The sequence below is a fragment of the Podarcis cretensis genome, assembly GCF_951804945.1.
Source record: "Podarcis cretensis genome assembly, chromosome: Z".
Classification (NCBI taxonomy): domain Eukaryota; kingdom Metazoa; phylum Chordata; class Lepidosauria; order Squamata; family Lacertidae; genus Podarcis; species Podarcis cretensis.
Window position 1 is genome coordinate 6,865,384 of NC_137184.1, and position 23,206 is coordinate 6,888,589.

At 43.8% G+C, this 23,206-nt stretch overlaps 1 protein-coding gene and 1 long non-coding RNA gene across 5 annotated transcripts in view; one reads left to right on the forward strand and one right to left on the reverse strand.

The window, feature by feature from the left end:
* ASTN2 (astrotactin 2) overlaps nucleotides 1–23,206 on the forward strand; it is a 669,461-nt gene that overhangs the window by 428,657 nt on the left and 217,598 nt on the right. For 2 of the 4 annotated variants that reach the window (XM_079961923.1, XM_079961924.1), the window contains exons 12-13: nucleotides 8,931–9,097; nucleotides 12,096–12,284. In XM_079961923.1, coding sequence (XP_079818049.1) covers nucleotides 8,931–9,097; nucleotides 12,096–12,284 — 356 coding nt within the window. Of the gene's footprint in view, nucleotides 1–8,930; nucleotides 9,098–12,095; nucleotides 12,285–14,926; nucleotides 14,951–22,815; nucleotides 22,835–23,206 lie in introns of those variants that run through there. The other 2 variants (XM_079961925.1, XM_079961927.1) reach the window with 2 other exon arrangements.
* LOC307207968 lies at nucleotides 13,558–15,521 on the reverse strand. The gene is made up of 2 exons (XR_013834903.1): nucleotides 15,328–15,521; nucleotides 13,558–13,889 (listed from the first exon to the last, which is right to left on the reverse strand). It is a non-coding gene; the product is annotated as an uncharacterized lncRNA (long non-coding RNA).

A 23,206-nucleotide genomic window follows, 5' to 3' on the forward strand; every position in this document is an offset into this window, starting at 1 on the left:
CCTAGGGATCAGTGAATGATTTGTCTTAAGTGAAGCATTTGTTCAGACTCCTGCCTAGTTTTTCTTCTTCTCAGCTGTGTTATAGTCTGAATAAATAATGCACGCAAAACTTTGTTCTCCATACAACACGCCAGCCAGCCAGGAGAAAGCTCCTGCGGGGATGTATTGACTAAGGACGCATCATCCACGATTATCCAGAAAGAATTATTGGCTGAGGTGGCTATTGATTTTCTAATAATTTCTAGCCCTCCCCCAGACTCATGTCACCAGAGAGGCAGATCACAAATTGAACTGCAGCTGAATTGCTGCAGGATTGATTAAAACTCACAGTAATTATTGCCTCTCTACTGCTCAAGGCAGACTGATCAATGTGAGCTATAACTGATAGGGTTCTTCAGGCAATCTCAGGAAATAGGCATGAGTATCATTTGCTTTGCACCCGCAGAAGAGCAGGTATATGGGAACAGTCAATGCTGGGCATTAAATGCTCCCTCAGAAAATGTAATTGATGTCAGAGCTAGAATATAATTCAACAAGTATGCTCCCCCCCCCTTCTTTTTCTTGGTCCAGATTGTTCAGGATGAAGGCCAAAAAGTCACTAAGAAACCTTTTACAAACCATGGGAATGTCTGTTGAGTAATTAAAGGTCCATTAACTACAGACTGTGTGTTCTGAGTTGCCAGTGAGTTTGCAGCCCATGCATGGCCACTGAAAAATGAGGGGATAACCAGCTTGTGTCAGGGAACCCTGGTTTGCAGAAGTACAAAAGGCAGCAGTGTAGGAGGCAGGTGGGAAGGAACAGGCAAAAACAGCAGTGGTCCAATGAAGGCTGGACATGCCAAGTAGTCACAAACACTACACTGCAGCATTTAATTGCGGCGCCTGCTTGTGAATTGCCTAATGAGACAAAGGAAACAAAGCCAAGATCTAGCTCCTCAGTTTAAGGAAGAGCCTAATAGTGGTAAGTTAGTGGAGGAGTGGGCACAAATAGTTCAACGTGGTGCAAGTGAAGGCTCTGTGGTACCTCCCGGCTTTCTTGGAAGAGCTGCTAATTGGTTGTGTCACATAGGAAGGGAGCACTTGACAGTCTGTCCCAGTCTCTCCGAGCCTGTTCACAGTTATAGGATGTCTTCTGCTGACTTGTTCAACCTACTTCACAGCCCCTGCTGTTTGGCAGAATCCCCGAAGCTTCTTGGCGCATGTGGTCCCTTGAGTTGAGATGATTAACAGCTTGCAATTAAAAGAACGAGCATTTAGAAGTACGAAATAGTTTGCAGATATTAAATTAATCATGATGATACAGGTTTATTTAACCAATAAATATATTACTGCGGGCCCTGAATTGCTGCCAGGAGTTTTTCCACCACCCAACTCTTGTGTGCGCTCTCTCTCTCTCTCTCTCTCTCTCTCTCTCCCCGTCTCTCAGAATTCAGAGGGGAGGTGTAGATGTCCAATGAAGGGGTCAGTGGCAGGGGAGTATAAGACAAACTGATCTGTGCAAACTCATCTTTCCATTAATCAAGTCAGAAGAACAGGCCCTCTTTCCTCAGAACTGGCCCACACTGAGAGCCAGTGTGCTGCAGTGGTTAAGAGCGGTGGACTCGTAATCTGGTGAACCGGGTTCGCTTCCCCGCTCCTCCACATGCAGCTCCTGGGTGACCTTGGGCTAGTCACACTTCTCTGAAGTCTCTCAGCCCCACTCATCTCAGAGTGTTTGTTGTGGGGGAGGAAGGGAAAGGAGAATGTTAGTCGCTTTGAGACTCCTTCGGGTAGTGATAAAGCAGGATATCAAATCCAAACTCCAAACTCCTCATCCAGTACACTTCATTCATCCCGTACACATACTGTTTGACCCATCTATCAAGCTTTCAGGAGTCTCACTGCTCCTCATAACAACCCTTCAAGGCAAGCTAAGGTGGAGCATCTAGGTCTTACCACCTTCCTGAAACAAAAGAGCCTGAAACTCAGGAAGATGGTTCTTCCCTGTTGAGGATGAGAGATTGAAAGGTGCCCATATCTATTCAGTAAGCTTCATATCTGAATGTGCCCCCCCACACACACACACAATACAGACAGACACAGACGCATCGTTTTATTTGTATGTTGCCTTTCCATAGCCAAAACCATGCTCAAGGTGTCCTACAACTTGAAGGAAAAAAATACATAATACAAACCTTAAAAGTAGTCATAAACAATAAACAAAACATCAAAAAGGTGCAAAACCAAATTGAACAATTTCCACATAACTCATTATAAAATCCAAAACAAAGATTAAAAAAATAATAACCGCAACAAGCCCCCCCAACCCCACTAAACAATACCCCAGCCCAATAGTTTGTTCAACAGCCTCAGCTCTTGCAGCTGGAGTCAGTCAGGGCCCCTCCCTTCTAGGCCAGGTGGAAAATGGCCAGCAAGGCAGGAAGCAGGTCTTCCAGGACTCTCAGCTAAGATGCTTTTCAATATGCATGATATTAATTCTCTCTTACACACAGGCACAAACTGGTGGTGTTTCAACTCACTTGTAGAATGTAACATCATTGATAAGCCTAGTGTAGTTCATGTTTTATTCAATACATTCAGGAAAGGAAGATTAAGAAATTGTCAGAAGCAGGTGCTTTTGAAAGGCAGGGAAGCAAACTGCTGGCTTGTGTTGCATTTCTAAATTTTGGTTGCTTTATTAACTTCCCAATAAAATATGCTCAGACTTGTTCTGTAATTTTTAAATCAATTACTCAGATTATAAATACTGTCCGTTTTCCCTTTTGTGCATAATGTCTGCTATTGCTGTTTAATGTAAAGAACTAATACCGTAAATAAGGGCTAAAAAACATAATAATACTCATTGATTTAAAACATCTTTACAGTGGTACCTCGGGTTACGAACTTAATTCGTTTCAGAGGTCCATTCTTAACCCAAAACGGTTCTTAACCTGAGGCGCGTTTTCGCTAATTTGGCCTCCCGCTGCTGCTGCGCCGCTGCCACATGATTTTCGTTCTCATTCTGGGGCAAAGTTCTGAACCCAAGGTACTACCTCCGGGTTTGGGGAGTTTGTAACCCAAAGTGTTTGTAACCCAAATCGTTTGTAACCCGAGGTACCACTGTACTTGATAAAAAGATGTCTTTACACGTATACATACACTTTCACCGTTCAGATGTCAGACTACAACTCCCATCACTATCCCTGACCACTAGCTGCACTGGCTATGACTGATGGGAGTTGGAGGCCAGCCACATCTGGAGAGCCACAGGCTCCCCTCTCCTGGACTAGAGGTCACCTGCCATTCAGTAGACAACACTGGGGAAGATGGATCATAGCTAAGGTATTGAGAGTGGCAAGCCAATGTGGTTTAGAGTGTCAGACTAGGACCTGGGAGTCCAGCGTTCAAATGCCTGTTTGGTCCCGAAGCTCACTGTGTGGCCTTGGGCCAGTCACTGCCTCTGAACCCAGCCTGCCTCACAGGGTTCTGGTGAGGATAAGTTGAGGAGTGGGAAAACCACATGTACCACCTTGAACATAGAAAAAGGTGGAATGTAAATGTACCAGATAAATGTTAATTTCTTTTTTAGCAAGAAGGGTACATGCCTGGGACCTTGGAAAGTTCCTTTCAGCCAGGGGGAGCAAGTGAGGGGCAGATGGACCAATGGGCTGGAGATCCTTAGGTTTGGGGCTTCTAAAACATGGCAGCCAGTCCTTTAGCAGCAGCACCAATGGGCATCCAAAGAAGAAGTTGTCCAGGCAGCAGACTAGAGATGGGATCTTCTGTGTCTCCCCCCCCCCAAAAAAAAATGTTACTGGTGGGGAACCTTTTTCAGCCTGAGGGGCTACATTCCCTTCTGGGCATCCTGCCACAGGCCACAGGCCAGTGGCAGGTGAAGCCAGAGGGAAAAATGAGTGGAGCAACAAACATAATTTTAACATTTGTATAATAGGACAGTTTCAACATGCAGTTGCACACTTCTCTCTGACCTGCATCCAGGCACTCAAGCAGTATTATCAGAGTTCAGGGACACAGGCAAAAACTTGTGGCACCATGCAGAATCAGTGCAGGGTGTTGCTTGTAGAGAGAGGGGGCGTGTCATAAGGAGAGTTCTGAGGGCCAGGTGGAAATTCCTGGAGGGCTGCATTTGGCCCCTGGGCTCAAGGTTCCCTTCATATAGGGGAGGGGTGGCCAACTCCCAAGAGACTGCGATCACAGAGAGTTAAAAACTGGCAATGATCTACCCCCTTTTTGGGGGTTCAGGACAAAGTTGTTGAGGAGCTTTTTTTAGAGGAGCAAACTTGTTCAGCTTCTTTGGGGAGGGGGAGCTATCTACCTGTTTGACATGCCTAATATAGGGGGTTGTGGTCACAAAGAAGTATTTTTAGGAACATAGGAAACTCTTGTCAAACTGAGTCAAACCTTTGAGCCATCTAGCTCAGTATCATGTACACGGACTGGCAGAGGCTCAGGGTTTATTTTTTTTTTTTTTAAATATAATATTTATTACTTTTAAATCTTACAAAAAAAAAGAAAAGAAGAAAAAAAGGCAAAAGAAATACAATACAATACAATATACAATGCACAACCCAACATTAACACATTAAACTAAACATAAAAAAATTAAAAACATACATCATACCGTTTCAATGCCCTATCTTTCATTCCCTCGTTTCATCGACCTCCTCTCACCTCCCTTTTTGTATTCCACTTCTATTAATTATTTCAGCAATTCCTTTCCCTCTTTCTCTATTTTCTGTCATATAATTAACTTAACTTATTTTAACCTTATCTTCCATTAATACCATAATACTTATTTATACTTAACTACTTATAACATTTCTACTAAAGCCATATAATTTCATTCCAACATTTTTCTAATACTCGGTAATTTTACAATATTTCTATAAATAAACTTTAAACTTTTTTCAGTCTTCTTCCACCATCTCTTCTCCCTGGTCACGGATTCTGCCAGTCTTTTCCATCTATTCCATAAGGTCCATCAACCTGGTGATCTTCTGTCCGAGGCTCTTAACTCTTTTCCAAGTCCCTTCTGCAGATCTTCTTCATATTTATACATGCACTTTACTTTGTCTTCTGTTGATCTTGTTCTTAATTTCCTTCCTTTGATGCCGAGGAGTAGATCTCGGGGAGGCTCCAACCTAGCAATATTTTTATTCTTTCTCGACAGGTCAGCCAAATCTCCGTAGTTAGCACTAAAGTCAAAAAGATGTTTCAGGACGGTTTCAAAATCCCTCCAAAACTGAAAGTCCCCACAACCCCAATCTCCTCCTGGCCCAAGTCCAAATCCCAAAGGTCAGTACATCCCTGCATGAGGGAATCTATCCAACTTTCCTTCTCAAATCCAAGCAGGGTTCCAATCCTCAAAATCTGACTTTCTCTAAATTCAGTCATAGAAGGCAACAACTTATATTCATCAAATTGGCTCTGTAAGACTGGGACTCTCTCCACTTGTATTACTTTAGGTTCAACAACAACTTTCTCCCTTGCCTTCTCAGCAATTTGCCATGTCAAAGTAGATTTCTGAAACAATTCCTAAATAGTTTCTGTATAGATGTTCACTTTTTGTCCCAAATCAGTCACTTTTTGTCCCAATTTGTCAATTTTGATAGTCATCACATCCGTCTTCTTATGAAGCTGTTCCAATGAGGCACTTATCTTGCATAATGCAATCACCAAGGCTTCTTCTGTCGACATTCTTACCAATCCAAGGTCAATCCCTGGTTCTCACAGTTTTTTATCTCTGCAGCTGGTAATCCCCCCAGCTCCACTCCTGTAACAGTTTCAAAGGCTCCCTCTAGAGGGGAAACAATTTCTATTTGTATCAATCCTTTTAAACACAGTGCAAGCAACAAAATTAGTTTCAATTTTCGGTTACTTTTTCTCCTTTTTAAACGCAGAAGGAAACAATGGAAACAATATATTTCTCTCATTTAGCTATCTGTCCACATACGTTTTATTCACAGTCAATGAACTTTCCCAAAACGTCAGTCTTACTAGCAGCCCTTTTCCAGGTTCAAAACGGTAGTAATTTATCTTTATTCGCTCTCTCTCCTGCAGGCTTACACGATCCAAAATTCCCCCCCCCCTTCTCCTGCTTCCAAGGGGGGGGTTAATGATTTTAACCGATGGGGGTTTAATCCTTTACAGAAGACTTTCCAAGACTTTAGCTTGCAGCCTCTTTGCTTCAATCTATTTACAAAAGGGGAAGGCGGACTTCCTGTTTAAAACCTCCCTGTTTCGGTGCCAAATTAAGACGTTTAAAAATCCAATTTTCCGTTCTACTCACGGGTAGTTGTTTTAAGATCAAATTGTCCACAGGAAAAAGTCAGCACTCTCCGACAACAGCTATGCGGCTTCACTCCGTGAAAGAAGCAGTCAATTCGAAGCACCGCACCGCTCACCCCACATCGCTCTGGATCCCCGAAACCAGGTTTCCCCGCGAGTAGGGGAGGCGCAAAAGGTGCCAGCCGAATCCCACGTTCACAGGCTTCTCCCGCCTGTGATTTTTGGTGGGTCCCCGCCTTCGCCGTGGCGGCCAGACCCTAATTTCCACGAAGCAAATTCCTCCTGATCAGAGGAATTCCGCCATTGCTGGAGGTGCCAACCCGGAAGTCGAGGCTCAGGGTTTCAGGCAGTAACTCTTCCCCAGCTCTGCCTGAAGTTGCCAGGGATTAAACCTGCAAGATGGAGGCTCTGTCACTGAACTGCAGCCCTTCCCAATTTGTTTTCCTTTATTTTCTTCCTTGAAAAAAGCAACACAGAAAATGTAGCAGTTTTATGACTTTTCCTTCACTTGACAGGCAGTTTATAGCCAACCATCATGCATCTCTGGACTGGCTGTTGTTTAGCTCATCTTCAGGAATTCTGTAATGCATCCTTAATTTGGAACTGCTATTAGGCTACATTTATTATCTTTCTTTTGCTCTCCAGATAACTGGTCAGCTTTCTGCTTTTAACTTATTGTTATTTCTCTCTCAGTTGAAAGAAAATTCAGGTGGAATAGGAGTGTTGCTTAATAAGGATGTCTATGGATTGATGTTGCTGGGTAGTTGTCTGCTTTAATTATTTGGGACAGGCAGAGCTTGCTGCAAAACAGAAATTTAAAATGTGGGTCACATTTTCAGCACGATGATAGTAGTTTAGAACCTCTAATAATAGACGAGAGACCAGGTACCCAGCTGAATTAATGTGTGTGTGTGTGTGTGTGTATGCAGGCACACACGCGCATGCACACACGGACACACTTGCCTACTCCTTGCTATTTTCAACAGAAATACTCAAGAGGATATGGGGGATATGTGGCCCTCCAGATCCTTTTGTGAGATATGGAAGAACCCCTCTCTCTGCCTGAGAAGAAGAAGAAGAAGAAGAAGAAGAAGAAGAAGAAGAAGAAGAAGAAGAAGAGTTGTTGTTGTTGTTGTTGTTGTTGTTGTTGTTGTTGTTTGGATTTGATATCCTGCTTTATCACTACCCTAAGGAGTCTCAAAGCAGCTGACAATCTCCTTTCCCCTCCTCACCCACAACAGAGAGAGGAGGATGACTCATAGGCTGGATCTAGACACATCAAAGAAGCTTTCAGTTAAACCAGGCATGGCCAAACTTTGCCCTCCAGCTGTTTTGGAACTACAACTCCCATCATCCCTAGCTAACAGGACCAGTGGTCAGGGATGATGAGAATTGTAGTCCCAAAGCAGCTGGAAAGCCAAGTTTGGCCATGCCTGAGTTAAACATATTGTAAATTTAAACAGGGAAATCCAGTAGGGAAAACAGGACTCCATAGCTCCATCTGCTGGCGCAGTGTTATATTGCATATACAACACATAAAAATTGTTTTTTCTTTACCAATCTAGCTGAGCCCTTAGACTAGAGTAAGGATGGGAAACATGTGGTCCTCCAGATGCTGTTGGATTCCAACTCACATCAGCCCCAGTCAGCCTGGCCAATAGTCAGGGATGGTGATGGGAGTTGGGAATTCAGCAACATTGCGAGGACCACAGGTTTTCAATCCCCATGCTAAAGGATACTAACCCAGGTATAGCCCATTTCTATTGTTCTCAGCATTTTTCCATCCTCCATGGGGATGAGTTGCATCTTCTCCTTTCAATATGACTTTCACATTGACCCCTGACAGGAAGTCTTTCTTAAATAGGTGTGTGCAATTAATAGTAGAAACTCAGGTAGAAAATAAATCTAGGAGAGAAGAGGTGTTCAAACTCATTTCTGTTACTTAGAATCCATTCCAGACAATCTATTTATTGAGCATTCATCCTGATTTGTTTGCAGGGAGGTTAGATAGTGTTGGCATTTTAGTGAGCATTTAACCTGATTTCTTTCTGAGGTGGTTGGACAATGTTGCATGAAGATAGTGTTATCTCACACTTTCCAGTGCATTTTCTCATCACTGTCCTTGCTGCAAAAATGTTAGCTATTTTGGGGGAAGTGAGCTTGTTGTACAAGGTGTAACTGTACAACCTGAATTTGCCGGTATGTGATTGAATTCTGCTGTGGAATAATGACAATCTGTAAGCATTACATTAGAACTCATATTGGGTTCTCATGCACAGGTGAGTTACCCATTGACAACACTAATTCATCTTAACCTCTTCTCTTCAGAGTACATCTCCTGGTAGTAGTAGCCCTCTTGCACAAGTGACTGTTGTTCTTCTAGTTTGTGCAGGCTTTTAAAGCATGAGTGCTATTGATGGACGATGCTTCACACAGACCTAAGCACCAGCTGTAAAGTATTGCTGTTCCTGGAAGTGATAGCATCATTTGGGGACCTAAACTTCCTTGCCTTCTGAAGGCGTAATACCTTGTGTTATACACCTTTCCTACAATAGTAGGCATCTCAGTGGTATAAAGGTGTCCAACTTGGAGAGAGTAATGCTCCCCTCTTCCTTAACTGTATCCTTCCCTTCTCAATGCAGTGCCCTGAGGATTTGAGGCCTATGAAGGATGGCACTGGTTGCTACGACTACTCCAAGGGAATTGACTGCTCAGATGGCTTCAATGGTGGCTGTGAGCAACTGTGTCTTCAGCAGACCCTCCCTCTCCCATCAGAACCCATGTCCAGCACCATCCACATGTTCTGCGGGTGAGTCCCATGGGCAAGAGGTGTTGGTGGGTACAAATTCAATGGACTGCAGTCTCAAAGCCTTCTGTATGCTTGCTTTTTGAACATTCCTGCCTGGCTAAGCAAATGTAATATGGAAGCTCAAGCCAACTCAAAACACTGTGCATTCAGCAGACAAAGTAAGGTTGTTGGTAGTTGGTAGTTGGGAAAATGCACCACTTCTGGAAGCTGCTACTGCTGTTGTCTGATGAACTTTGGATATGTCACTTTAAAGGGAGGTCTGGAAGTGACTGTTAACATGGCCGCTATCACCACCCACTAATTCTCAGTGTCATGCTGCCTTGTTCCATCTGGAGCCTGTCACTTTTGCACACCCCAGCCCTTTTATGCATTGTTGCTGTGAAGTCATGTTGGTGGAAGAGGGGTCAGCACAGCTGTCAGAGTTGGTTTGTGTTTAAAGATGTTGCTTGTCCCCTAGCTTTGCTGTGGGCTTTGGACTTGGGACACCTTGCCTTGCCTCTGAGATAAAGGATGCAAGGAGCATCCAGAGGAGGGGGTTTCTCTCAGCTTTGGGTTGGTGGATTTCAGCTGGCCACATTCCCCAGAGCAGAGGGACATGGGGTGATCACTGCATCCCTCTTTCCCTCCAGTGCCAAATTCCCCACAGATTTTGTTTCTTTAGCTTGTGGCAGCAGCTGTTGCTGCCTCAATACCACTTTGACCTTCAAAGGAATGTTAGGTGTGGATTTGTGCTGTGGAGAAGCACATTCCGAAATGTAACTCCAAGGAACATCTGTCAATTCCTGACACATCCAGGTGCTCAGGCAGCCGAGATTTTGCTGTGTCCCAGCCCTTCATGGCTCCCTGGGGGCTTTGAGTTCATCAACTAGCTTTTTCGTGCATGTGTCTATTGCTTTATTTCTCGGCACTGAAAAGTAAAGAGGAATGTGCATCCTGTGGGAAGGCTGATAGCTCCAGTGAAGCAGCCAGCCCATCAAAGTTTTGCTTTCAAATCCAGCAATGAAAAGATTGTAGACTGTTCTGATTCTGTGTGGATTGGCATGGGAGCAGAAGAATCGGCACACTTTCAATATTCCACCGCTCTAGAACTTGTGTCCCCTTATGAAAAGAAGAATGCAATTTGAATCAATTAACTACTCAAACAGCTGACTAATATTTCTTCAGTTGAGACATAATTTGGAAGTGGGGTTAGAGAAGAGAATGCCAAATTATTAGGAGAAATGTTTGATTCAAGGGATGAGGCAGATTGGGCTAAGCCTTTCCTCCCTGCTGTCGCTTTGGTGAGGGTTCTTCTACAACAAGTGTGGCAAACTATTTGCCCTTCAGATATTGCTGGGCTACAGCTCCCATCACCCCTGACCATTGCCATGCTGGCTGGGGTTGATGGGAGTTGGAGTCCAATAATACCTGAAGGCTGACTGGTTGCTTGCTGTTTTTCTGTTAAGGAACACATTGTGAAATAAGCACATAACACCAGAGGGTTTAGTTGGGCTCCAGAACAGCGTTTTCCAAATGCAATTCTTACCACCTCACAAGGAGCACCCCACAAAGAGCATTGGAGGTGCTAGTTTTCCCCCATGGTGCTGAACTGAAACTAGACAGCTCATTTGCATGAAGATCTGCTCTGTGATCAACCCCGCACCCCACCACATGGTGGTATATGAAGGACAGGTGTACTCTTAGCAATCCCAGCAGCAGTTTCTGCAAGCTGACATTTCTTCAACAGTGAAGTACTGAGGTCCCCCCCCCCATTTCACCCCTCCAGAGGAATTGTTTATTCTGCAAAAGGGCTTTTGAAATTATTCTTAGGAACACATGAGGAAAGCCTTAAATCATAGCTGGGAATTCACATGACTTTTGTCCAAGAAACATTTATTGGCACATATCTAATATCAATTTTGTTTATTTTCCCCAAAGCATTATAATGTAAAAATTTGCGCAGATTATCTTTTTCTTCATAGTAGGAATATTTAACCTCAGTGTTAACCCATTAAACACTGTTCAAAGTACTTCAGATGCATTGTCTAGTTGTAGTACTTAGAACAGCCCTGTAAAATAAATCAATACTGTATAATTTCTCATATTAAAGATGGGGCAACTGAGGCTATGAAATGTGGCTTGCCTAAGGTCACCTTGTGATTTCATGGCAGAAACAAGATTCAAAGCAGGAACTTCATGATTCATAGTTCAGTCTCTTTGCTAAAGCAACTCTTACTGTGTTTGTTACTGGTATTTGGTGACTGGTTTTTATCCCTGTGATGTTTGGTTTGGTTTTCTCTGGCTAAGCCCACTTTTACATGTGAGGTTTTTCTGCCCATTCTGTAACATGCTATGTGGTGCACTTAACTTACTCAGGGATTTTCATATGACTTCCACTACGCAACTGTAAAATATCTGTCTGGTCCATACTGTTAAAGCAGACTTCATGTAAGCCTATTGAACCCTCAGGAAGCTGCTCCAGTTCCAGCATGCTGACAGGGGCCACAACTGATGCCTATCAAGGGGGCAGCTTTACATTCTCCACATCCTCCCATGGTGCTCTACTCAACTCCAAATTGCCCTAGTATAGTGTTGTCCCAGGGAAAATTAAAATGGCAGCTCCCACCTCTCTGATGCTCATCTGAGCATTGCCGCTGCCTTTGTCTTCTAAATAAGTGAAACAAAATAAGAGGGACCCACTAAAGTGCATTTTGCTGACAAACCCTCCCCCACAATCTTCAAGCTGGTCCAGGTTTTAGCCAAGTCTTTGGTATATACTTTCCTCTCATTTTTCATCTCTTTCACACACAGGGTCCCTTGTGCTGTTCCTTATTTCGGTGCCTCACTTTGGTGCATCAGATTTAATATTTATGCTGCACCATTGTGTTGGACCATTTCACCTACTCCTGCCACCCCCACCCACCAAAAAAGAAACAGCGTAATAGATTTTATCTGGAACTGACTTTTGTTGTTTGCTGTTTGTGCATATCTGATGTATCTTTTTGTGTTTGGTTCTCAGCTGTGTTGAGGAATACAGGCTGGCACCAGATGGCAAATCATGTCTCATGCTGTCAGACATCTGTGAGGGCCCCAAGTGCCTTAAGCCAGATGTGAAGTTCAATGATACCCTCTTTGGAGAGATGCTGCATGGCTACAACAACAGGACCCAGCATGTCAACCAAGGGCAGGTCTTCCAGATGACCTTCAGGTATGCCTTGTTCTCCCTCAACCAGCTTTTGCTACAATGTGCATTTACTGGGTATATAAAAATGGTAAAGGACCCTTGACAGTTAAGTCCAGTCGTGAACGACTCTGGGGTTGTGGCGCTCATCTCGCTTTACTGGCCGAGGGAGCCGACGTTTGTCCACAGACAGTTTTTCCGGGTCCTGTGGCCAGCATGACTAAGCCGCTTCTGGCGAAAACAGAGCAGCACACGGAAATGCCGTTTACCTTCCCACCGGAGCGGTACCTATTTATCTACTTGTACTTTGACATGCTTTTGAACTCCTAGGTTGGCAGGACAGACGCATATGCACCTGGACAGGAGTGTTTGTGTGTGTCAAAAAGTCAAAAACTCCCAGATTCTGCAAGTACCCTGAATTCCCTTTGCTCTGCAGTTTCTGATACAGAACCCAGTGAGTCCATGATGTCCATGAACCAGAGTGTACTGGCTTCATGGACTCTTCTTATGGAAATTCTTTTAGTGGTTTAGGTGCTTCTGGGGCTGGTTCTGAGCACCATCCCCCCTCCCCGGAATCCCCAGCTTTATCTACTGAAGAAGGGGGTGACAGCTGTATGCATATGGTTACTCAGAACCTCCCCCACAATTACAACAACTAAATTGTCTTATATTTATCCATTTTTTGGCTGAATACTTTCATACACTCTCAAGTTTGTGCTGAGATTCCAGATTCTGCTCTAGATATCATATGCTATAACTCTTAGTATGAGTACAGCAGTGCAGAGTGCCCTGTTCTAAGCTTAGACCAAATAAATTGACCTAGGGGATGGAAGACTGCAAAGCTCTTTTATACCTTTCTAAGGTCCTTTGAGGAAGGATCCATACATGTAATGTTTTCTTTTTCTTTTTTGAAGTTTAAAGTTCACATCTGATTTTAAAAAGAGGATGTTGATTGAATGGCATGCACTGAGCCTAAAGAATGATCTGGCTTCCATTCCACTTTCCCTCTGTTCTTTTAAATTCAAACTGGGTTTAGGGCAGCTGATTTTATTGTAGGGAAAAGCCAAGTCTCCTCAGTCGAAAAGCCAGGTGCTTCCTTTTGTGGAGTCATTAAAATAGGAAGTGAGGCCTCAGGCCTCTAATCTAAACCCTATCCATTAAGCACATGAGAGTTTAATAATAATAATAATAATAATAATAATAATAATAATAATAATAATATGCCACCCATCTAACTGGGTTACCACAGCCATTCCTGGCAGCTCACAACAAAATATTAAAAACTCAACAAAATATCCAGCATTAAAAAGTTTCCTTTTGTTATTACTCCCTTTTCTTTATGGTTGAAAGTACTCAGTTTCATTCTGGTATCTTACTGCTAAACTGGAATCACAGGCGGTAAGAGCCTGCTGCATCAACAACAGATGGCACTTTTAGATTCCCTCCAATGCTGATTCAGCAACCCATACTCCACTGTCCTCTTCACTTGAGAAAGGTTGATGATGATGCAAATCTTAAGGCTATTCATGTCATAGTATGCAATGACTTGTTCTTGTGAGGCTGCCAGGGGCACTGCCTGGATTTCTGAATCCCACAGAGGATAATTAGGGAGAAATTCCTTCAATGTTAAATCTGTAAGACAGAAAAAGAAAACCAGTCATGGAATACTGGTGGAATATAATTAATATGAAAGCAGGGCGTGTGTGTATCAGGATGGGAGAGAATGTAGTCCATGAAAAAGGACAGATTTGCAGACAGATTTGTTGTTGTTGTTGTTGATGATGATGATAATAATAATTAAAAAATCAACATCATGGCTCTGTAGAGTAACTATATCACTCCATAGTAATAATTTTAACTATAGTAAATGGGCACCTGCAGGTTCTCAAGCTAAACCGGACCTAAAAAAAAGGAGGGAAGAGGAAAGTTGTTTTGGAAATTAGAGATCAAAGACTCAAACACTTCTCAGACAATTCTAAGGAAGGAAAGATGCAGATTGTTGGAGTTCACAATATGTGAATTGTTTGACTGAGCTTGTACAGTAAGCCCAAAAACTATGCACATTTAACCTGTGTGCATTCAGCTTTACGCACTTGAGATAGATAGATTAGATAGATGATAGCTAGATAGATGATAGATAGATAGATAGATGATAGCAGAAAGATGCGGGTGTCTGGGAAAGATAACTTTGGCAATCCCACCCACCACTGAACCCAATGTGTTTTGACTATATGCAGTTTTAGCTTTAGGCACGATCCCAGGAACTTAAACCCCTGCATAAGTTGCAGGTTTACTATATACACATCTGTGTAGCTTGAGTTCTATAGTTAGCTGTACATTCAATCTACTCATCAGAGGATGGTAGGATGGGGCGGTGCTTTTGACCTGACATTGAGCAGTGCAGTGGTGGCATGGCGGCAGCGGGAGGCCCCATTAGCTAAAGTGGTAGCTCAGGTTAAGAACAGTTTCAGGTTAAGAACGGACCTCCTGGACGAATTAAGTTCTTAACCAGAGGTACCATTGTATACGAAATTGAGTTGGCAAAAATGGAACTCCACAGCACCATCTGGTGTCACAGTGTTACTTCTCACTGCTGCTTACCAGGGCAAAAAGGTGAGGGGGAAAGGTGATGGTGAGTTTGGCATGGTACAAGCACACCAGCAGAAGCACTGCATTGGTTCCACCAGCGCGAGGTGAGCGGTGCTACCTGTGGGAATTACTTTAGTTCCCATTTAAAGAGTTATGCAGGAGAGTTCCCATGTTGTTTGACCCTTTAATTAGTTCCCTTTTCCCTCCTATAAAAACTATGCAAGACATTCTCCATATAAAGTTTAAATTTTGTTGTTGTTTAGTATTTAGTCTTGTCTTGCTCTTCGTGACCCCATGGACCAGAGCATGCCTGGCACTCCTGTTTTCCACTGCCTCCCGCAGTTTCATCAAATTCATGTTGGTACAGTTTCAAGAACATTGTCCTACCATCTTGTCCACATATAACTTTTACTTAGTGTACTTGCACTTGTTAGATTAAATATACAAGACAGGTGTTATTTACATTGCTGATACATCTTACATAGGCTTGTCTCTGAGACAAATACTGTTGCAGACTGATTAACTCTGAGGCAGACAGCAGCACAACAGAAAATACCTGCTGCTCTCACACAAAAGACTGTTAATACCGTAACTGCCACTGCTGTGCCAATGGACATAACTGCCTCAGATGTAGGACAGCACAGAGTTCCATAGCCCTTGTGAGCATTAACCCTTTACCTAGCATTTTGAATGCTTTCATCCCATGTTACCACCTCACCTCCTACTATTCTGTAGCGACTGGTGCATTATGGTGCTTAAATCGTTGTGTTGAAGTTTTGTGTTCTTCCCTCATTGCTTTAAAATGGTTGCATTCTTTCATAAAGTTTTATTGTGTGTGCTTCAGCTGTGGGTTCAGGTTTTCTGCCAACACAGGTGTCATAAGGCAGTGGCAGGGAGTTCCAGAGGAAAGGAGCAGCTCAGGAGAGGAAAGGATGGGGGGTGGGTAATAGAGGAAGGAATTATTTAATGTCACCTATTCTTGTTCAGCTTTCCTGTAACCACAATATTTAGAAATCTGAAATGCAAGCTGAAATTCTTAGAAATCCAGTGCCTTTCTTTCTGGCAGTTTAGAAGTGCTTCCCAACAACCCTGTGAGATGGGTTGGCCTGAGAGCTAGTGACCTGTCCAAGGCTACCCAGTGAGTTTCACAGCTGTGTGAGTTTAAATATTGGTTTTTCATGTCTATAAAATATTTTGTTGTGGCTCACAACAGTTTCACAGCTTATTGATATAGAGCTGTGGTCCAGACCATTTTTTTGACATTACATTTTTGCTGATGGGTCCTGGGGCAGAAATTGTAACGTTCTGACCAATTTCATGTGTATCTGTCATAAATAAAAGTAAACCAAGAAACAGCTCTTCATACTATTCTGCTTTGCAAATGGACACCATATTTAGTATTTCTGACATCACATTTTCCCCCAGTCCAGAGGAGTAAGCTGTGGACTTCCCTCCATTAGCCAAAAACATAACATGTTGGTAAACAGAAGAGGGAAATCCCTAGAAAAAATTATTTTGCCTATCTTTGGCAACACAGCCTCTGAAATCAGCTCCAGCCAGCATGGCCAGTGGTCAGGGGTGATGGAACTTCTAGTTCAGCAACATCTTGAAGAGTCATGGGCTGGATCCAGACACATCAAAGTGTTTCAGTTAAACACATTGTAAACTTTGTACAGTGCTACCTTGGCTTACAGACGCTTCAGGTTACAGACTCCGCTACCCCAGAAATAGTACCTCGGGTTAAGAACCTTGCCTCAGGATGAGAACAGAAATTGTGCAGTGGCGTCATGGCGGCAGCGGGAGGCCCCATTAGTTAAAGTGGTACCTCAGGTTAAGAACAGTTTCAGGTTAAGAACTGACCTCCTGAACGAATTAAGTTCTTAACCCAAGGTACCACTGTATAAGAAATTGAGTTGGCAAAAATGGAACTCCACAGCACCATCTGGTGTCACAGTGTTATAATGCATATACAGCACATATATGTAGAGGTAAAGGGACCCCTGACCATTAGGTCCAGTCATGACCCACTCTGGGGTTGTGGCACTCATCTCACTTTACTGGCCGAGGGAGCCGACATTTGTCCGCAGACAGTTTTTCTGGGTCATGTAGTCAGCATGACTAAACCGCTTTCTGGCGAAGCAGAGCAGCGCATGGAAACGCCGTTTACCTTCCCGCCAGAGTGGTACCTATTTATCTACTTACACTTTGATGTGCTTTCGAACTGCTAGGTTGGCAGGAGCAGGGACTGAACAACAGGAGCTCTCCCCGTCGTGGGGATTTGAACTACCGACCTTCTGATCGGCAAGTCCTAGGCTCTGTGGTTTAACCCACAGCGCCACCTGCGTCCCATACAGCACATATAAAGCATTTTTTTCTTTGTCGGTGTAGCTGAGTTCATTGGTTTTCTACTCCTGTTCTACAGCTTCAGCAAGGGAACCCCCATACGTCTGCGTGTCCTCTGGAGGAGGAGGGCCTTCCCCTCTACATGCACTTTGTGGGGAAAGATGGACACTCTCCACTCAGTTATATTTTACCTGCAGTTAAAGCCCCAACTCTGGAGACTTTTTTCTTCCCCTGCTATTTGTTCAAGCTTTGTTTCTCAATTCTTGTTTTCTCTTCCCTCAGTTTCCCAATGGAAGAAGAGAAATAAATACAGCCTTCCACCCAAGACTGCATTTAAGATAAATGGGTTATAAAGCACTCTGTGCAGGATACATAAGCTGTTTACGTATCTCCCTGTGATTGGGAGTGCTTTGCTTTTTTATGTTTTTTGTTTTTGTTTCTGTTTTTTTATCTTGTTTGTGCCAAAGATCCCAGTTAAGATATTCAAGAACCTCTCTGAGCATTAAGGACACCAGCTGTTTGAGCAGCCCTTAATTTGATGCAAGTGAAACATAGCAGGAAGCTGCCCTAATGCCGGGGATTAAAAGCCTTTTTCAACAAAGTGGAACAGGGGGGCTGCATCTTTTAAAGGGATTTACAGCTCCTTGGATCCCTTTAGCTACATGGATGAGTCAGCCTGCTTCCTGTGCCTTAGTAGCTTCAGTTTCCATAATAAATAGAATAATCTCAACCCACTGTGCAAGATGGCATGGCAGGGAAGCAACAGTCGATACTGCAGGAATCTACCCTGAGCAACTTTATCAGGTAGTAGCTAGGAATACTGTTGGGTAGTTGATTCACACCAAGTCAGACCATTGGTCCATCTAACTCAGTATTGTCTACAGTTACAGACGCTTCAGGTTACAGACACTTCAGGTTACAGACTCCGCTAACCCAGAAGTAATACCTCGGGTTAAGAACTTTGTGGCGCAGTGGCAGCAGGAGGCCCCATTAGCTAAAGTGGTAGCTCAGGTTAAGAACAGTTTCAGGTTAAGAACGGACCTCCAGAACGAATTAAGTTCTTAACCCGAGGTACCACTGTACACTATAATGATGATGATAATGATAGAATTTATATACTACTACATCATAACCTGGGACGCAGGTGGCGCTGTGGGTTAAAGCCTCAGCACCTAGGACTTGCCGATCGAAAGGTCGGCGATTCGAATCCCTGCGGCGGGGTGCGCTCCCGCTGCTCGGTCCCAGCGCCTGCCAACCTAGCAGTTCGAAAGCACCTCCGGGTGCAAGTAGATAAATAGGGACCGCTTACCAGCGGGAAGGTAAACGGTGTTTCCGTGTGCGGCTCTGGCTCGCCAGAGCAGCGATGTCACGCTGGCCACGTGACCCGGAAATGTCTCCGGACAGCGCTGGCCCCTGGCCTCTTAAGTGAGATGGGCGCACAACCCCAGAGTCTGTCAAAACTGGCCCGTACGGGCAGGGGTACCTTTACCTTTACCTTACATCATAACCTCTAGGTCCGGGGTGGGGGAGCTCCATACGTTGTTGGACTTCAGCTCCCATCAGCCCCTGCTGGCATTAGCCCATGCATGGGGGTGATGGGAGTTGTAGTCCAACAACGTATGGAGGCCAAGCTCTGTTTAAAAAAACCTTCAGTAGAGAGTCCACCACATTAGGAGGCTTTATGTTCCACTGTCAAACAGCTCTTACTGCCAGGAAATTCTTCCTAAGGCTTAGTCAAAATCTCCTTTCTTGGTGGTTGGTGAAGCAGCTTTTCCACAGCTCTCTCTGAAATGTATTTAATATGAAAACAACACTGGACAAAACAACTCGTTTTCAATTTCCTTTTCATGTTGTTTGCTTTTTTATTTGACAAAATTCCACCCCTGTGCTGATTAAACACAAACAATTTAAGCATGTGAGTCGAAATTCATGAAAATTCAGTTCACCTCTCTCCCCCCCTTCTTCCAGGGAGGAGGGGTGTGTGTCTTTATATAGTAACCCTGACTCTTCAATTCCAGAATGGCAGGCTTTTGTTTCAGCAAAGTTATGTTAATGTTGTCATGCTTCATGTTGGGTCACTGAACCGACGAGGGAGGAATTGTCATAATATTGATGGGAAGTTTTGGCAAGTTAATTTTAAAGCTGACACTTGGCATCTCCCTCACTGTTGCTTCTCAATAAAACTCCATGATGATTATGGGTCATGCATGACAGCTAGAGAGCAATATCTGCAACCAAGAGCTGAAAAGCAGTGTCGTTTCCCCCCCCCACATCCTTTCCCCAGACCCCACCCTTCCTTATCACCTACAGTGGTACCTCAGGTTACATACGCTTCAGGTTACAGACTCCGCTAACCCAGAAATAGTGCTTCAGGTTAAGAACTTTGCTTCAGGATGAGAACAGAAGTCGTGCTCTGGCGGTGCGGCAGCAGCAGGAGGCCCCATTAGCTAAAGTGGTCTTCAGGTTAAGAACAGTTTCAGGTTAAGAACGGGCCTTCAGAACGAATTAAATACTTAACCCAAGGTACCACTGTACTTTCTTTCTTCTGGTTTGCCACTCAGTTATGGATTATTCACATGGCCCAAACTGAACCTGCTCTTAAGAATTTGAAAATGAAACCTTGGGCTATACATCCCTACCTCACCTTATTGCCCTTTAAGAACATAAAGAAGAGCCCTACTCAATCAGACCAAAGGCACCTCTATACATTAACAACAACAACAACAACAACAAGACAGTGAGGGCCACCTTTCTTTATGGAAAACCTTCCTGAGACAGAGGCTGATTTAGGGCATCATGGCTGGTTGCCCTGCACAGAGCTCTGAGCCAGAGGCACTGGGCTTTGGGAAGGAGGTATGAGAGCTCTACCAGGGTCCTAGAGTGTGCCCGCCTGCTGCCCAAAGCCTAGTTAGTGCTTGCCCAGCTTTGGGCACCTTAGAGACCAGCTAAGTTTGTTATTGGTATGAGCTTTCATGTGCATGCACACTTCTTCAGATACCTCCAGATATCTTCTACTCATAATGCCCGTGGCAGCAACTCCCTTTTGAAGGCTCCTAGGGTTCTAGGGTGGGACAAGTCAGGTGTAAAAAGCCTTTGTCTGGTGGCCAGCATTAAGTCTCTTTTCCCTCGGAGGCATCCTGTGACAGATCCTGGAAGTTCCATATAGTCATTGTAGTCAGTAACCATTGATAGACCAAATGATATTTCCCCCATTCTCATATGTTAGGATAGTAAGTGGGGCATCTCAGTGGGACTGTGTGTCACCAATCCTGAAAGCATTGCACAGGCTGCCAGCAAGCTACTGAGCCCAAGACAAGGCGCTACTAGCACCCAAGTACCTAAAAGAATGGCTTCCCCAATATCAATGATCTTGGAACCTATCATTGGCAGACGAGGCCTTGTTAGGGGTGACGTATCTGCCACTCTGGGCTGCTTCAGGAGGAAGGGTGGGATATAGGTTAAAAATAATTAAATAAGTGCATTTATTTATAACCTGGTGGCTGCTGTCGTGCTCCTGTCCTAACTGTAATAGAAGTGAGGCTAACTCCTTAAGCATAAGCCCTAGAGAAGTACCAACAACTGTTCCATTTTTTTTTTAATGTGAACATATGGTAGACATATGTCTTTCCTTGCAGTGAGCGGCATGAACTGTAAGCCCCTTTACGTAGTGCACCCCCTTAGTCCTTTCTGTGTGCCTGCAGAATTATGAGAGTCTGGCTTGTTGGCTCATGCTAAAAGGCCAGCATATGAATGAGGATATTGTGAAAAGAAAGGCTATATAGCTCAGCAAGTAGGGCTAGAAAAGACTCCCATCTGAAGTTTGCAATGTAAAATCCAGTGCAGAGGAAAAGCAGCTTGAGGATCAGCAGAAGCATTATGGGGGATTGTATGCACATGAAGGTGATGGATGGTTGATGAAGGCCCCTGTGTGAGAGGCAGGGAAGGGAAGATCTCCCAGGGTGGGAGGCTGGGAGAAGAAAGGGAAGCTCCCAGGTGAGAGCTGGGAGGGTCCACCCCCTTCTTTGATCTTAATCAAAGGATTAAGATCTACCTTTGAGAGAGGACTCTACATTTTCATTTTCCTTGTTTTTGTCTAGATTTGTTTTGTTTATCTTAATGTATTACAAAAAAACCTTAATAAAATCTTATGAGCAAAAGAAGTAGAAGCATTATGGGGGAAAACCATTGCTGAATGGCAGAGCATCTCCTTTGCATGCAGAAGATCCCTGGTTTAACTCCCGGCATCCCCAAGTAGGGCTTGTTTTAAACATGCCCTGTTTTAAACATTGGAGAGCTGCTGCCAGTCTGTGCAGACAGTATGAAGCTAGATGAACTAATTCTCTGACTTGGTGTGAGGAAATTTCCTTCAATTAAGGGTCAGGTGGGATTATTTAGCTTGGTAATATTTTGGCCTTTCTCTTTACCTCTTAGTTATGTATTTCCAGGAAAGGTCTTGTATCTCTGGTTTATTGACCAACCCTGTCAAACAAAAGCCTGTGATTCTGATCTCAGGATGAAGGAAGACCCTTTAGATCTTTGAGCACATTTTGAATAGCTCTTGGGGAATATTAAATGTAAAGCATGTAACAACATTAAATTAATTTCATTGATTTTAAAAAGAGGGGTCCTTTGCAGTACCTAAATGTAAAAAGAATAATTGGTCTGTTTATTATTCCTGCCCTGAAGAGCACCACATTCCTCCGTGCCTTGAATAGCTTGTTTACCTCTTACCCTTCAGCTTGGCATAATAGATAGATCTGCTTCCCCGGGGCTGGCTTCTATTTCATTCCCTTTTATTATGGGTTTTTGTATGTGTGCACGCGCAATTCTATTACCTGTTCAGCGCTTTAAAGCCTCGGACATATTGGTTGGAGGGTAATGATAGTTTTTGAACCCAGGCTAATACCTCCACAGCACATGCTGTGCCGAAGGATTGGACTGAGGGACATGCTGGCTAGAGAGAAAAACTGAGCCTTTTGCAGTTTAAGCGGGGGAGCGGTACTCTTGTGGCAATTGGCTGGCTCCGTCAGCTCCCACTTGATATGCAGGCTCACGCAGGGAAATTCAAAGCAGTGTGCGAAAAAAAAGCTCTCCTGCCATCCGAGAACAGCATTAGTTCCTCAAGATCCATTTTGAACAAGCCGACTCTTCTTGCCCGTGCCAACGTCTCTTTTAGATAATTTGGCCTTTGCATTTCTCTGCATGCAGATGAGCTCCCCAAGGTCAGGGGAGCCTTGTTGCAACACAAGTGGGTAAACACCTTACTTGTTTCTGCAAGGCTTCACATACCCTCCGCAGCATTGGTTAAGGTGGTAAGAAGGCAGTGTATTAGCTGCAGATCTTTGGGGCTTTCATCCGTTTTGACTGTGCCCAACTCTGCAAACAATATAAGGAGGGAACCCGAAAGGGTCTGATATTAATTTAACGTATGGCTCCTCCCACCTGTCCCCCTGCCAAATGCTAGGCTTTGAATAACTACAGATTCGGCAACATTACGTAGCATATTTTGTCATTGTCTGTATTCTCTTTGTCTGGTTTTGCTATTTAGATCTTCAGTGAAGGGTGTGAAATGTAAACTAGTAGATGGAATAGCTGCTCTGAATAAGGCAAAACTGTGCCTTTAGTAAATTCAAGACATATTTCAGGTACTATTTTCCAAAAACTGGCTGCTTTTAATGTTCTCTGCTTTTAAAGTGCTGCTGCTGTTCATATGCTGTCATATATTGTTATATTATTGTTAATATGTAAGCAGCCCCAAGTATATTTTAATACAGAAGGGTGGAATACCTATATGACCTTGTGGACTGGTCTGGAAACTCCAGTGGGGCAGAATGCAGTGGCTAGACTGCTGGTGGGGCGACATGTCTGCTAACATATACTCTGTCAGTTGATATGCTAGCAGGCGATGTTCAAGGCTTTTTTGTTGATACACAGAGCCCTGAACAACTTTTGTCCAGGATACCTTAGGGACTGCCTGAGTCCTGCCCCCCTGCCCACAAAAAAATGTTACAGAGACC